This window comes from Balaenoptera acutorostrata, chromosome 17 (assembly GCF_949987535.1).
Source record: "Balaenoptera acutorostrata chromosome 17, mBalAcu1.1, whole genome shotgun sequence".
Taxonomy (NCBI): domain Eukaryota; kingdom Metazoa; phylum Chordata; class Mammalia; order Artiodactyla; family Balaenopteridae; genus Balaenoptera; species Balaenoptera acutorostrata.
In genome coordinates, this window is record NC_080080.1 from 8,398,061 (window position 1) to 8,412,583 (window position 14,523).

A 14,523-nucleotide genomic window follows, 5' to 3' on the forward strand; every position below is an offset into this window, starting at 1 on the left:
CTCCCCAGAAGGAAGCCTCCTTTCCAAGTACATGCCGGGAGCCCCAGGGCACCCAGCTCCTCAAGGGGAGCTGCAGAGAAGGCCCCCCCTTGGATGAGGGAAGCAGGTGATAGCACCGAGGGGCAGTGGAGGGAGCGGCTCTGGTTCCCCTGAGCCAAGCCCTTGCTGTTGGCGCCATCTAGTGGTAGGAAATCTCCCATCCCTAGAAGGTCCTTGATGAGAGCTGTGGGGTGGGAAGACCTTTAGACCCCAGAGCCTGAGGACTCCTCATTTTGGTGCATGACCTTCTGAATCCCGACTGCCTTGTCCAGCACCCACACCCCAGGGAAAGTGACTGCACACACACACACACACACACACACACACACACACACACACACACGCATCAGCCACCTTGAATACCCAAAATGGCACTGCATGTCCACCTGCCCTTGGCCATGGTACAGGGACTATTGCAAACTCACTGCTCTATGGGGCTACAGCATTTTTTATAACAGCAGAAGCTAAGGGTGAAAAAAGGGAAGGAAAACAATCAGAAAGCAAGGAGAATATCTATCGTCTGGAGAAAGCCAAAGAGAATCAAGAACAGCCTTGGGTACTTCCAAATTGCACTTGTTCACATAAGAGTCTCTTTTACAAGGTGCTTCTGGATGTGGACTCCCCGCGGACACCACTGTGTTTACAGGAAAGACAGGAGGGGGGGCTGTGCCCTGATGCTTCCCGGGCTGGGCACCCAGGGCTCAGGCTCCCGCCTGGTTCTGCCCGCTCAGCCCCTCAGCTCCCGGGCTGAGCCCACTGCCCATCTCCATCCTCAGAGACCCCAGGGCAGCGCCTCACACAGTCACTTCCTACAGTGGCTCCCAAACTTTGCCGCATGTTAGAACCATCCAGAAGCTTTGATAAACACTGATGCCCGGCCACTGTCCGCAGACAGCCTGACTGAAGTGGTCTGGGCAGAATCCTGGGCACTGAATGCAGCCAAGGGTGAGAAGGGTCCACTTGCCTAAGGACCTTGTTAAGATACAGATGCCTGAAGCCCACTTGGAATATTCAGCTTCAGCTCTTTTATGCTGGGCACAGAATTTATATGTTGACCTGCACCCCTGGTGATTCTTGTGAGAATGGGAACCCTCGTCTTAGAAAACTGGACCAGGGGAGGGTACGATGGGGAGGTTCTAGGCCATTTTCCTTTCTTAACAAGACTTTTCTAGAACTGCACGTACATGCCTAACCTGCTGGCAGCTTGATCAGCCTTCCACAAAACAGTCCAGGCCAACCTGCAGAAAACACACCATTTTCGGTAAGCAGGCCTCATGTAGTTAATTGAAAATGATGTACTTTGCTTTTACTGTTTTGTGAGAAAGACTGAAAAATGAAAGAAATAAAAAAGGAGCAGCTCCCCATGATAAGACCCCTAAGTGTCTGCTGGGTACTGAATGAATGTGTCCCCTCCAATTTATATGTTGACGTTCTAACCTCTCTAAAGGTCATGGTATTAGGAGGTGAGGTCTTCGGGGGTGATTAGGTCATAAGGGTGGAGCCCTCATGGATGGGATTAGTACCCTTATAAAAAGGATCGCAGAGAGCTCCCTGGCTCCTTCCACCATGTGAAGACACAATGAGAAGATGCCAGTCATGAAAAGGGTCCTCATGTAGAATGTGACCATGCTGGCCTTGATCGTGGACTTCCAGCCTCCAGAACTATAAGCAATACATTTCTGTTGTTTGTTAGCCTCCCAGTGTGTGGTTTCTTATAGAAGCCCAAATGGACTAAGACCATGTCTGCTACTTAACCCTCTGGGCAAGGAGGGTAATCAGTAGGCAGGTTAAAAGCAATGAATCAATCCATTTGATCGTATTTATTGGACAAACTTAAGCAGATTAAAATTAAGAAGGAAGACATTTTTACAACAATGAATGGTGGTAGGCATGGGAGCAGAGAGCAGGAGGCTGGCCGTGGTGGGGTGCCACCCTGAGACCTTAATCATCCTGATCGATGATGGAGCTGGACCTCACCGTCCTCTGAGAGTGTGTGTGGTTCATCGATGAATAGGGCCCTGGGACCAGGAGGAAAGGCCAGGGCATCTGCAGTGAGTGGAACCCATTTCCCAAGGCTCTGTGACCTGGGGCCGTGCTCACCCTCTCTGAGCTTCAGTTTCCTCATCTGTAAAATAGTAATGATGACAGCATCCTCCAGCAGCCCTAATGAGCAGTTATGGTCTTACCCCCATTTTACGGACGAGGAAACTGAAACTCAGAGAGCTTAAGTAACTTGCTCACAGTCTCACAGCTGGAAAGGGGTCTCTGAGTGTCCCCAGAGTGTCCCTCCAGAGGGACTTATCACCATGCTGCCCTACTCCTTCATTCCTTCACATTCATATCCATACATTCATTCCTCCATCCTCCCATCACACACATGCACTAAGCATCTCCCGCGCGGTTGGTGTTCAGATGAACAAGGCGTGCTTCTTACCCGAAGGCAGTCACAGTATAGACACACATGCAAGATTACAACACGGGGTGGTGAAATTGTGATTCAGTTGAGCCCAAGCTTCCAGGGGCCCCCGGAAGAGGAGATGGGAGCCTCTCGCGGGGCTTTGCAGGGACAGATTGCCCTTTCTTGACTCCTAGGTGCCCAACACTGAGCCTGGCACACCCTGGGCTAGTGCTTCATGAATGGAAGGGATGGTAGAGAGCTTGGCTTGCCCACGTTTAGGCGGCCACCCCCAGATACTCCACCAGGGGGCAGGGTTGAGACAGGAATGGCTGGGCCCTAGGGGTTTTAGGAAAGGGCTGCGCTGTCTGGAAGCAGTTTCTGTTTGCTCCTTCCCTGAAAAGAGAGGCCTCGGTGGGCAGTGGGAGAATGTGGACACAGGCCTGGGTCCAGAGCTGGGGATGCCCTGTGGTCAGCCCTCTCCGACGCTTTGCTCTCACTTTTCTGGTGTAACTAACAAGCAGCCGCCGTGTGAGCTGGTGGACACATTTTCTGAGCATCTCCTCCCCCTCTGAGGATACCCCTAGGGGTCTGTACCCAGGGCCTGGTGGGAATGCCCTGCAGGTGGGGTCACCGTCTTGGAAAACTCTTAGCTCAAACCCCCGCAAAGCACCTGGCCTGAGTGTTTGGAGGACCCAGCACTGCCCAGAGCCTTCCATGCTCACGCCGGTTCCGATGGCAGGATCTCCAGGGACCTGAGGCCCAGCACTGACCCAGCGCTGGCCAGGCTGCACGTCTTGGGAGGTGGAAGGTTTGTAGAGCTTTTCTGCTAATTAGTTTTATAAACATGCAGTCTTATGAGCGTCTGTTTGGGAAAGTCGACTTTACATGGAGAAGGTAGAGAGGGCAGGAAGCCAGATTTCTTTCCAAATAACGAGCCCTCGTGAATTTGTTCATTCATCAGATGAATATAAAGCATCTACAAAGTTCCCCATATAAAGTCTCAGGGAGCGCCCAGCCTCCCCAGGAGACAGCAGTATGAAAAAGGCAATTGCATTATAGAGCAAGGATCAGAAACCAGCCCCCAGGGACATCCCGCCCACAGCATTTTTGGTAACAGACTAGAACGGGTTCTACACTTTTAAAAGGCTGTAAAAAAACAAAAAAGAAGATCCCATGGAGAGCCTATAGTCCACAAAGCTTAGAATATTTACTCTCTGGTCTTTTTTAGGAAATGATCACTAACTTCTGTTACAGAGTGACAGCGCTATTAATAAGAGCTAACCCTGACGGAGTGCATAGCAAGTGGCGGGCATTTCTACCAGGGTTACGTATAATCAAATTTAAAACGTGTTCATTCTTTTTTGGAGATGTGTTCAAATATTCACACTGTTGGGAGAATAATATAATGAATCTCGCATACCTTTTCCCGCTTCAGTAATTATCAACCAACCTCTGTCCATCTCCTTTCCTCTATTTCTCCCGCCTACACACATACTTTTTCATTCTTGAGGATTTCAAAGCAAATCTCAGACATCATGTGATTTTACCTGAAATTCTTCAGAGAGTGTCTCTAAAGTATGGAGAATTAAAAAAAAACAAACAAACAATTTTCACACCAATTAACTTAGTTTGGTTACAATTTTGTAATTTTCCCTATAGCAAATACTTAGTCCGTATTCAGACTTCACTGATTATCTCAAAGCTTTAAGAAAAATCAGATGGTTTCTATGAATCAAGATCAAAATGAGGTCTACATGGTCTGCATTTTGCCTTTTATGCCTCTTTTATTAGTTTCCACGCTAAGTCATCTAGTCGTTGTGAGAACCCTAAGAGGCAGGCTGCTTTTATAATCATCTCCCCCAGTTTACAGATAAGTAAACTGAGCCACAGAAAGGTCAGATCATTTGCCCAAGACCATTCACAAGTGGCAGAGTTGGGATCTGAACCAGTATCAGTCTCTTAAGGCATCACACCCAAGGGCCACACGGCTGGGTGTCTCAGCAGAGTCTAGGGGCTATGAGAGCAAGGTGAGAAGGAAAGGGATGGGGCCGTGGAAGCAGGGAGGGCTTCCTGGAGGAGGAGCCATTTGCTCTGCATCATTAAAGGATGAATGAGAATTGACCAGAATGGCAAAGAGAACATCCAAGCTGAGGAACGGCATGAGCAGGGGCGTGCGGGTGCTGCAAAGTGGCATGGAGCAGGAATGACCAGTGGTCACCGTTGCTGGGGCTTAGGGCTCAAGGACACAGGGAAGGCAAGCAGGTGTCACAGCCAGAGGACCTGAGGGCCATGCCTGGGACGTGTGTGCCTGCTGGGGGGAAAACGGGGACCTCTCCTGAGTCAGCCAACCCGTTGTGCCAGGCGATGACCAGAACAACCCTGCAAGGGCAGTGCCGATGGTCCCCATTTGACAGATGGGGAAACTGAGGCCCATGGAGGTTAGAGACACAGCAAGATAATTATACACTCTGCTCTGACTCTGGGTCTCGTATTCCCCCAGCAACCTCTAAGAGACCCTGTTCTTGCCTAATTTCCAGTTCATTCAACTCACGAAAAGGAGCAGAGAGCCTTCCACATCCCAGGCCTGGCTGTGGTGGTGGCCATGGCTGACCAGGGAGGGGACCATCCCTGGAGCAAGAGCCAGTACAGACACGGGGGGAAGAAATTGCCCTCTGTTGAGCTTAAGCCTGTTCTGCATACAAGGGAAGAGCTAGCAGCCGTCTAGTAGGACAGAGGGAACCGTCTTCAGCCCCTATGGGTGGACCTGTAGGTGGGAGGCCCTGGGCTGCAGCCCTGATGCTGAGACTGTGGCCTTGGACGAACTGCTTGCCCCCCTGACAGGGCAGGGGCAAGTGGGCTGAGGCAATCCCTCTGGCGCTGTCTGACTCTGACCATCGGCTCACTGAGCCGGGCCTCCGATAAGGCCTCCCCTCCCTCCACCGCCTGGAGCCTGACCCGCCCCCCCTTCCCTCCTCCTGGATGGAGTCCTGTCTCAGGTGGGGAGGGCAGAACGTGGGCAAGAGGCTCGGGCAGAGGACACCCTGGGGAGGGGTCCTGCCAGCCCTGTGTGGGGAGCTTGGGGGTGTTCTTGAAGCATGGATCGCAGGGAGGTCATTAAAATGTGTGCCTCAGTTTCCAAGTCTGTAAAGTGGGGGTGAGACTCAGTGAGACTCAGTGAGACTCAGTGAGCTCCGTGTGGTCCTCAGCCCCCAGCGAGGTCCCAGCAAGGGTTGGTGCTTTTGATCCTTTAAGAGCTGAAGTTTGCAGTTGTCAGGACGTGGCTACTTGGGTTATAGGACCAGAGACAGCCAGAGTGAGTGTGTTTGTGTATGGGGGGAAGATCTGAACACCAAGGGCAGCAGTAGGGAGGACAGGTAGATGGCTGCAGCCCCCAGTCCGCGCAGCACCCACCCACCAGCTTCTGCTGTCCAGGAGCTCACAGAAAAGCCTAGAAGACAGCACCCCAACCCCAAAGCACCCTGATAATCACTCTCTCATCGCGGCCCCCAAGCTCCTTCTCGACACACGCTCAGCATCCAACCTGCATTCTCTGCCTCTGTCTCTGGGGCTCTGTGAGTCTGGTTTTTAGGTCCCTTGTATGGATGAAAAGCTGAGGCCCAGCCCGGAGGTGGGGGGCTGGCTCTCAGCCCCAGGTGGTGTGCTGCCATCTCCCCTCAGCCACCACTCCATCCTGCCGAGAGCACGGGCAGAGCGGGTTTCTCATCTCCGCTTTCAGATGAAGAAATCCAGGCTCAGAGATGAAACCAAAGCCTGGGCTGGAAATCCAGGCTCAGAGATGAAACCAAAGCCTGGGCTGGAAATCCAGGCTCAGAGATGAAACCAAAGCCTGGGCTGGAAATCCAGGCTCAGAGATGAAACCAAAGCCTGGGCTGGAACGGGGTCTTGTGACTCCTTGCTCTGTGTTCAGGAACCACGCCCGTGGCTATGGCTCGCTGATCAGTCCTCTTAGTGACCGGGTCCGAGTGGGGAGCTGGAGGCCCTGGGTAGGGAGAAAAGGGTGGATAATGGTGCAGGTTTCTCATGGGGCAGATGGAGGCATTATACACTGAGATGGGGAGGCAGGTGGGACTAAGCTCTTAATGGTATTTACAAGGATGCTTCTCAAACTTGCAAGGCCTCAAGGATTGACTGCGGAGGAAAGTATCAAAACTCTGGAGTCCTGGATGGCTGCTCAGCCCACTCAGTAGACCCAGGGGAGCCGGCACTGGTCTTTGCAGTAGCGTCTGGGCATCCTAAGGACCAGGCCTGATGGGGTACCACTGAGATGGCGGGACCCTTGGAGATTAAGCTGGTGGTATGCTTTCCAGTTTTATGAGACCAGGGGTACGCTCTGAGGGTTGAAAGAGGAGACGTGGGAAAAAGGGAGAATATCTGGGGACACCTTGAAGGGAGGAAGCATATCTAGAGGGACATTCCAGAGCACGGGCTTTTGGGGTGTCAGGCCAACCATACTCTTAATGAGGAGGCAGCAGCATGAGTCCCCTTACAAGAATCATGGCACCTGAGCCCTGTGGCTGGCCCACCTGGTGAATGAGTGTGGCCCCTAGGAGTGGATCACGCCTCCAGCTGGCAGCAAGTTTGGGGTCAAGTCCAACCTCCTCATTTTCAAGATTAACAAACGAGCACTATGAAGGCAAGTGGCTTATCTAAAGTCACAGTGACGACTAGCTCTCTGCGCAAGTCCATTATTCTGCCCCCACAGCAGAACCCGAGTCCCAGCTCTCTCAGAACATTCCTCCACCCATAGACCACTTCCTTCCTCCTGCCCCTTTCAGCCCTGGGCGGGCTCAGGGCACACGGCCCTTCTCTCCACTCCGAGACTCGATGCAGGATTATGGGAGGGGCAGGGGAGGACCCCTCCCTTCCTGTCCTTTGGGCCTGGGCTCTCGTTTCCTCTCTCTTCCCCCTCATACCACCACCAAGGCTGAGCAGAGCCAAGGCCCATGCCCCAAGCCTGGACTTGCCTCCAGATTAGGGGGGTGGGATGAGCAGATTTGATCACATCCCCTGGAATGCCCATTATTCACATTTGAGAGGCCCAGCTCCTTCTCTGATTCTGTCTCTCTTCCTGCCCCGCCGTGCTGGAAGGAGGAGGGGTAGGAGAGCTGGTAGATTATCAGGATGTCAAGGCTGGAGGAGATACCAGAGTCTCTCTAATTCGATGGTTTGGAAACCATGTGTGTGTAAGAATCTTCAAGGTGCCAGTTAATGTACAGATGCCTGGGGCTGGGGGTGGGAGGTCTCCCCAGGAATTCAGGCTCAGGGCCCCAACATTAGTTTTTTTCTCCTGCAGCCCTCTAAGCTTCCCTGTCAGATTTTCAACATATTCGTCTGTGCTAGGGAAAAAATCTGTCTCCAACACGTGAGCCATCCTTGTCGGTAGGGACTGAGTTAACCATCTATCGCCGCATCTCTAGAAATAGGAAGGGGCTGGGCACATAGTCACACGGTCAGCATCCATGGAACAAGTGAGTGGCTGGGCTGTGAAAATCACTGTCATTGCCAACCTGACTCAGGGTTGTAAGACGCAAGTCTCACCTTCAAGCGTCACCATCACCACCATCACCATCACCATCGCCACCATCATCATTACCACCACCAGCACCATCAGCACCATTATCATCAACATTATCACCATCACCAGCATCAGTATTTCTTTCTCCTACAGGATAATCCAGAAGTGTTCACTGACTGCCTCTAAATGTTCTGGGAAGCTGGCCAGGATGTGGAAACCTCGAGATCTTCTGAAGACCAACCCAGCACTGAGCCCAGCACAGCCCACCAATTGCTCTGCCCCTCCTCTTGCCCACCTGGCACTGAGCCTGGGGTCGTTATAAACTCCTGCGCACTTGCTCGGACCTGGCACCTGTCTGCAGCCAGCGCTTCCACTCAAGGTGGGATGCCCCGCCCCTGCTGTCTGGAGTGCGGATCAATTTTCATTTCCGCTTGGGTGTGCTGGGGCTTCATGTGCTTTACCTCCCTTTATTCTTTAAGCCTCCCAAGAGGATCAGTACCCAAGAAGTGAATACTAATATTATGCCGTTTTACAGATGAAGAAACTGGCTCAGAGAGGCTGGGTTACTTGTCTGAGGGTGCACAGCTTGCAAGGAGAGGAGCTCAGTATTTTCCCTTCCCCACCTCTTACGACCGTTCTACGTACACTTGTGTCTTTCCAGGACAACACTGTCTAGTAAAACATAATGTGAGTTCTGGATGGAATTTTACATTTTCTAGCAGCCACACTAAAAAGTAAAGGTGAAATTTATTTTAATGAGATATTTTGTTTAGCCCAATATATTGAAAGTAGTATCATTTCAACATGGAGTCAACAGAAACAAATTATCATGAGAATTTTACGGTCTTGTATTCACACTAAGTCTTTGAAATCCAGTGTGTATTTTAGCCTTTCGGCTCAGCTGGGACCAGCCACATCGCAGCTGCCCAGCGGCCTCATGTAGCAAGTGGCTACTGGTTGGACAGTGCAGGTCTGGACTATAATGAGCCTGCCTTGTAGGTGTGTGGTTTTCAAGGCAGCTGATACACGCAGATGCTGGGGATACGGCGCCCAGGACACAGTGAGCGCTGGATCAGTGTGAGCCCTCATCATCGTCCACGTTACCAGGGCAGAGTGTGCTCCACAGGAGTTGTTGAATGAATGAACAACGTACTGAAGCCTCGCCCGTGGACGTCTGCAGTGTCACACGGTTCTCTTGTGAGCCTTCCTACCCGGCTTTACTTCCCGGCGTGTGGTTGCCATCCCTCCCAGCTCCTCCCACGATCCCACCCTGGACCACTGCCGGCTCACCTCCCTGCTCCCGTATGTAACCTACAGTGCGTGTAGCAGCCCCTTGCCACCGCTCAGAGAGACGGCAAAGTTTCCTGGGAGGAATTCCAGGGTTTCTCTTTGTACAAAGACAGCCTCCTGGCGTTCGGCTGCTTTGCAGGCGTGGGGCAGGGGCCTTTCCTGAAACCTGGGGAGGTGATGTCGCTGACAGCCTGGAGGTACTGCCCAGCCCACGGTCAGGATCGGGTCTCCCAGGGAGCACCGTTCCCGTGCCCATTCCAGAGGGTGAGCCCTCACCAAGGGGCCATGCCCGGGTGGGAAATGCCTGCCCGAGCCACGCTCTCGCCAGCATCCTGGACAAGCAGTGGGCGGGAGGGGCCCAGAGCTGGGAGCAGAGTGTCCGATTTGACGGAAGAGGCTCTGAGCAGGGAGCTGCTGGGTGTGGGGCTTGAACTGCTAGCTCAGATCCCAGCCACACACAGGGAGTGTAAGGAAGCCATCCCCTTTATGCTCCTGCAACCTTTTAAAAGGGATGCACCGCTTACCCGGGGCCACGTTATTCTGCAGCTGGTCTGAGGGGCTGAACGTGGGTTTGCATTTCACACTCAGCCCACGTATCCTCAGGCGCGCACACACACACACACACACCACGGGGATTTATACCTTCAGACAAGCCACAGTCACTTACACATGCATGCTTATACCCCTGTGCACACCAACACACATTTCTATGGGAGAAGGTATATGGGTCTCAGCTGTACACAGACAACCAGAGACCTAACGTGTGCCCTGGAATTTATTAGCACAGCGTTCATGTACCTGGTCACGTGCTTCCGAGAGGCTTTCCTCAAGCAGCCCTGTGTTCGCTCCTCGGCAACGGGGAACGGGATGGGGCTCAGGTTGTCAGCCCCGATTAGCAAGAGAGGACAGGAAGGTCCGAGTGGTTGGGGGACTTGCTGGAGCTGGCTCAGCCAGTGGCAGAGCTTGCACCCGGCCTCTCTTTCCTGGATGACATCACCTCTGCCACCTCTCATTCCAATGTATGAGTGGCTGTCACCTGCCTCGCCAGCCTGTAAGCTCAGTAGGGTCACGGACTTTGTGCTTCTCATGTTTGCACAAGTACATGGACCAGGGAGGCAAGAGGCTGTATTGTTGAGAGCCGACCTAGGTTCAAATGTCAGCTCCACAGATTACTAGCTGTGTGACCTTGGGCAAATTACTTAACCTCTCTGAGCTTTAGTTTTTATCTACAAAGGAAGTTGATTACATCTGCTTAATAGTATTGCTATGAGAATTTAGGAGATGCTTAATAAATAATCATAAATGTCATGTGGATGAACTGAGGAAGGTCTTATGTATATAAATATATAGGCTTTGGCGCAGTGCTCGGCAACCCCCCCCCCCAAATGTAGACCCTCTCTCTTAGCACAAGGGAGGTACTCACTACATGTAGAAGGAAGAAAAGAACAAAGAGATGGAAAAACAAGGTCTGTCTGTAGCTCACCTTTATCATATGTTACATTCCTGAGTACACTTGGCTACGTTTCTGAGCTCACTGCCCTGTCCCGCTCCTGGATTTATCTCTTCCTGGGTTGGTCTCTTCCTCCTTCAATTACGGAACTTTTCGATAATGTTTTACTATCTGACAGGGCAAGTCCCCCCTCACAATTCGACTTCCTAGAAGTTTTCTTGGCAATTCTCATGAACTTTTTCTTCCATATGGACATCTATCATCATTTTTTCCATTAAAACCTCAGTGGGACCTTGAATGGACTCACATTTCCTTTATGTATGAGTTTGGGGAGGATGGCCACAGATGGAACTTGGCTCTAAAGGGAAGTGCAGGTTGACGTTTGTCTCCCAGCCCTCACTGGGGGGTTAAGGCTCTATCGGGGAGCTCCTGAATCAGATAACAGTGTTGCAGGGGGGACGTATGGGTCCCCACAGAAGGTCCCCGGGCAGGGGCACAGAAGAGAGGTACCTTGTCTCCTCCCAGAAACCTTCCCTCCAGCCTGCTGCCTGGGTCTGTCTGGACTCCCAGCTCCTGTGCTGTGCGCCCCCTCGGCTGAGCCTGTGGACCTGTACCCCCTCTTCCCTAGCACAGGTTGTTCCGAGGAGGTACCTGGGGTTCCCGTGTACTTGGACCCCCCTACATACTTCTCTCCTCCTCCTCCTCACTCAGACCTCACTACCCGACCCCTCTCACCTCTTCTCCATCCACCCCCTGTCCTCCCAGACATTGCAACCCTGAAATAAAGGCTGATATGATGTCTTCTGGGTGCTCCAGCTTTCAGGAAAGCTCTGGAAGAGAGAGTGGGATTTGGCAGGAAAAGATCTGAGTTTGAGCCCTCCCACTTATTAATTGTGAGACCCTGGGCAAGTCCCTTATTTGCCCTGTCTCCATTTCTTTCATTTGTAAAATGGAATTAATATCCTTTTTTTTTAAACTTTTTATTTTATATTGGAGCATAGTTGATTAACAATGTTGTGTTAGTTTCAGGTGTACAACAAAGTGATTCAGTTATACGTATACATGTATCTATTCTTTTTCAAATCCTTTTCCCAGTTAGCTTGTTACAGAATATTGAGCAGAGTTCCCTGTGCTATACAGTAGGTCCTTGTTGGTTGTCCATTTTAAATATAGCAGTGTGTACATGTCAACTGCAAACTCCAAACTCCCTAAAAGTTCCCTGACCAGGGATGGAACCCGTGCCCCCTGAATTGGGAGGGCAGAGTCTTAACCAATGGACTGCCAGGGAAGTCCCTTCTTCTTCTTCTTTTTTTTTCTTTGGTAGGATGGTTTAGCACCAACTACAGGCAGAAGCCGCACCAGTTATGGAGGATTTAACAGCAAGTCACCCAGACGCCCTCCCTGATCTCATTAATGCACACTACCGTGCTTGGAGGAATATCCATCACCCAGCGCCTATGAGCAACTGGCCTGTGGTCAGCCGTCAGCTCTCAGCCTCAGATCTGGTTGATTCAGAACCAGCGTCTTTGAGCCCACGGGCAAGTAGCTTACCCCCAAGCCTCAGCTTCCTCATCTAGCAATGGGGTACATCAATCCCCAAGAAAGCTGTCCGTGCGAGTGGGTAATAAACTCCCTCTTGCCATCCTCCCTCGTTCTCTTGGCCTTACTACTGGCAGCAGGCCCTGGCCCGGGCTGTGGGATCTTGGATTCAGAAGCTCTTCACAGCTGCCCACCTCCTGCCCGCCCCGTGCCTGCTCCATGCCCCGAGCCAGCCGCCTGTCTCTGTGCTGCCACGTGTCTTGCTCCCTGGCTTCTCGGAGGTGCAGACCTTCCTCCCTTCGCCTCCGTGTGCCTTGGGATGGAGGTGGGAGAGAGAGAACCCTCAGGGTTCCCCCTGAAACAGCGGGCTTCCTCTGCAGACCCGAATGTACATGCTTCATAAACTGTAGAGGGCTGTGCAAGCCCAAGGCGGCCGCATTTGGGGTTAGAGAATCAGCACGAGCACTGTTTGCACAAGTAAGTGCTTTTGTTGAAAGCTGATATTTTCCCTTCCAAATTGTCTTGGCCTTTTCTAACTCCCCCACCCCACCCCCACCCCCTGCCTTGTAGCATCTCCGACACTTGGAGACTCATTTTCCAAACTCAAAGACTAGAAGTCTAACAACAGTTTTCCTTACTTTATGCTGCTCAGAGAGGGTGAGTGACTAGCCCAAGGTCACACAGCCAGTCTGGGCAGACCTACGTCTGGAGTCCAGGCTCTCTGATTCTGTTCCTTCGAGTGTCCCTTTCTGCTGCATTTCAGGTGGGAATAAAGGGCGTGGAAGTCCTGTTTGTTTTGTTTCCCCAGGTGCTGGCCCTGCTCCTCCCCGTGCCAGGATCAGCTGTCCCCAGCAGCCCTACTCCTCACCCTGGGCCTCGCCCTTGCTCCTCAGTGGACACCTCCCTGCCCCCTAACATTCCAGCCCTTCTCATCCTGCCCACCCATGCAGCAGGACCGGTGGAGATGGACGCTGGGACCCCTCTCCGTGCCCCTCCGGGCAGGACTCACCATGGCCAGGGTGCTGCCCACTGCTCCTACTGCTGTCACTGCCACCAGCGTCCACGGCAGGAACCACCTCATGCCTGGAGGTCAGTGGCCAAGGCATCTACGGAGCAGCCCAGAGGATCCGGCCACCTCTCGGGGGAGCTGGGCCGAGACTGACCTGGCCCATCAGGAGTGCCAGATATGCCTCTTCCCGCAGCCCTTAGGGGGTTTTATTAAAGCAAGATCTGACGTCAGGGTTAAGGACAAACCCTGCATTTTCCTCTGAAAAAACTTTTCCTGCCTCTCTCTCTCTCTCTCTTTTTTTCTTTCTTCCCTCTGTCCCCACCTCCAGCCCAAGCTTGGCCAGCCTCCCCGGCTCTGACAGCTCTTAAAGGGAAAGTTACAGGGCTATGATTTCACATCAGGGCGGTAAATTCTCACAGAAGGAGCTGCGGTCATCCTGCCTAGGCATTTCTCAAAGGTGGGGAGGGGCAGATGGTGGGAGGGTACCAGGCAGAGGTGGAGATACAATTACAGGGGCCAGCGCTGGCAGGGGCTTTGAAAGCGCTCCCAGTGGAGAAAATAAACTCCCTTCCATTCCCTCCGGCTGCTCCTACTTCTGGTTTGCATTTGTCATCTTTCACTCCTCTCTCCCTGGCTGCAAGCAAAGGAGGGTGGCTTTAGTCCACTGATCATGAAATGGTATGAATTCACAAATGAGCTCAGGGCTGGGGCACTGGTTACCATCATCACCTCCTCTACAAATTAAAGCTCTGGTTTCCAATTTACAGGCGTTCCCGCCCCTGCTTTTAGCCGGAAGCCCTTTGGTACTGGAGCTGTCTCCCCATGTCTGGGCGCTTGCTATCCCTGGTGGGTTTGGGGTGCCTGGCCTTCACCCCTTGCTGGGCACTTGCCACATTGGTGAGGGGTCTCCTTTGGAGCCTGGTCTGCCCCTGTCCAGCCCCCTCATCCCCACGTGGACCTTAGCCACAGCCTCCTGACTGGTCCCCCAGCCTCCTGTTCATTACCGTTCACACTTCTCAGAGCCACCAGAACAATCCTTGGCAAATGGAACCAAGGTGATGGCACTCTCCTGGCTCCAGCCTCCCAAAGCCTGCCCACTGACTTAGCATGGCGTTCCCAGTCCTTGCGTGGCCTCCAGGCCAGCAGCCTCCCTCATCTCTTCTCCTTCCATTCTCCCTCCCCTGCACTACACTCGGCCTCGGTGGACTCCTTGCTGTTCCTCTCACACCCCAGCAAATTCCCATCTCTGGACCTCAGTGGGA

General features: G+C 52.6%; 1 protein-coding gene across 1 annotated transcript in view; it reads right to left on the reverse strand.

The window, feature by feature from the left end:
• The window catches only part of CCN4 (cellular communication network factor 4), a 31,505-nt gene extending 17,937 nt beyond the window's left edge, over window positions 1–13,568 (reverse strand). The window contains exon 1 of the mRNA XM_057532069.1: window positions 13,262–13,568. Within this exon, the coding sequence (XP_057388052.1) occupies window positions 13,262–13,333 (72 nt within the window). The 5' untranslated portion in view covers window positions 13,334–13,568. The remainder of the gene's footprint in view (window positions 1–13,261) is intronic.
• Window positions 13,569–14,523: the final 955 nt, after the last annotated feature.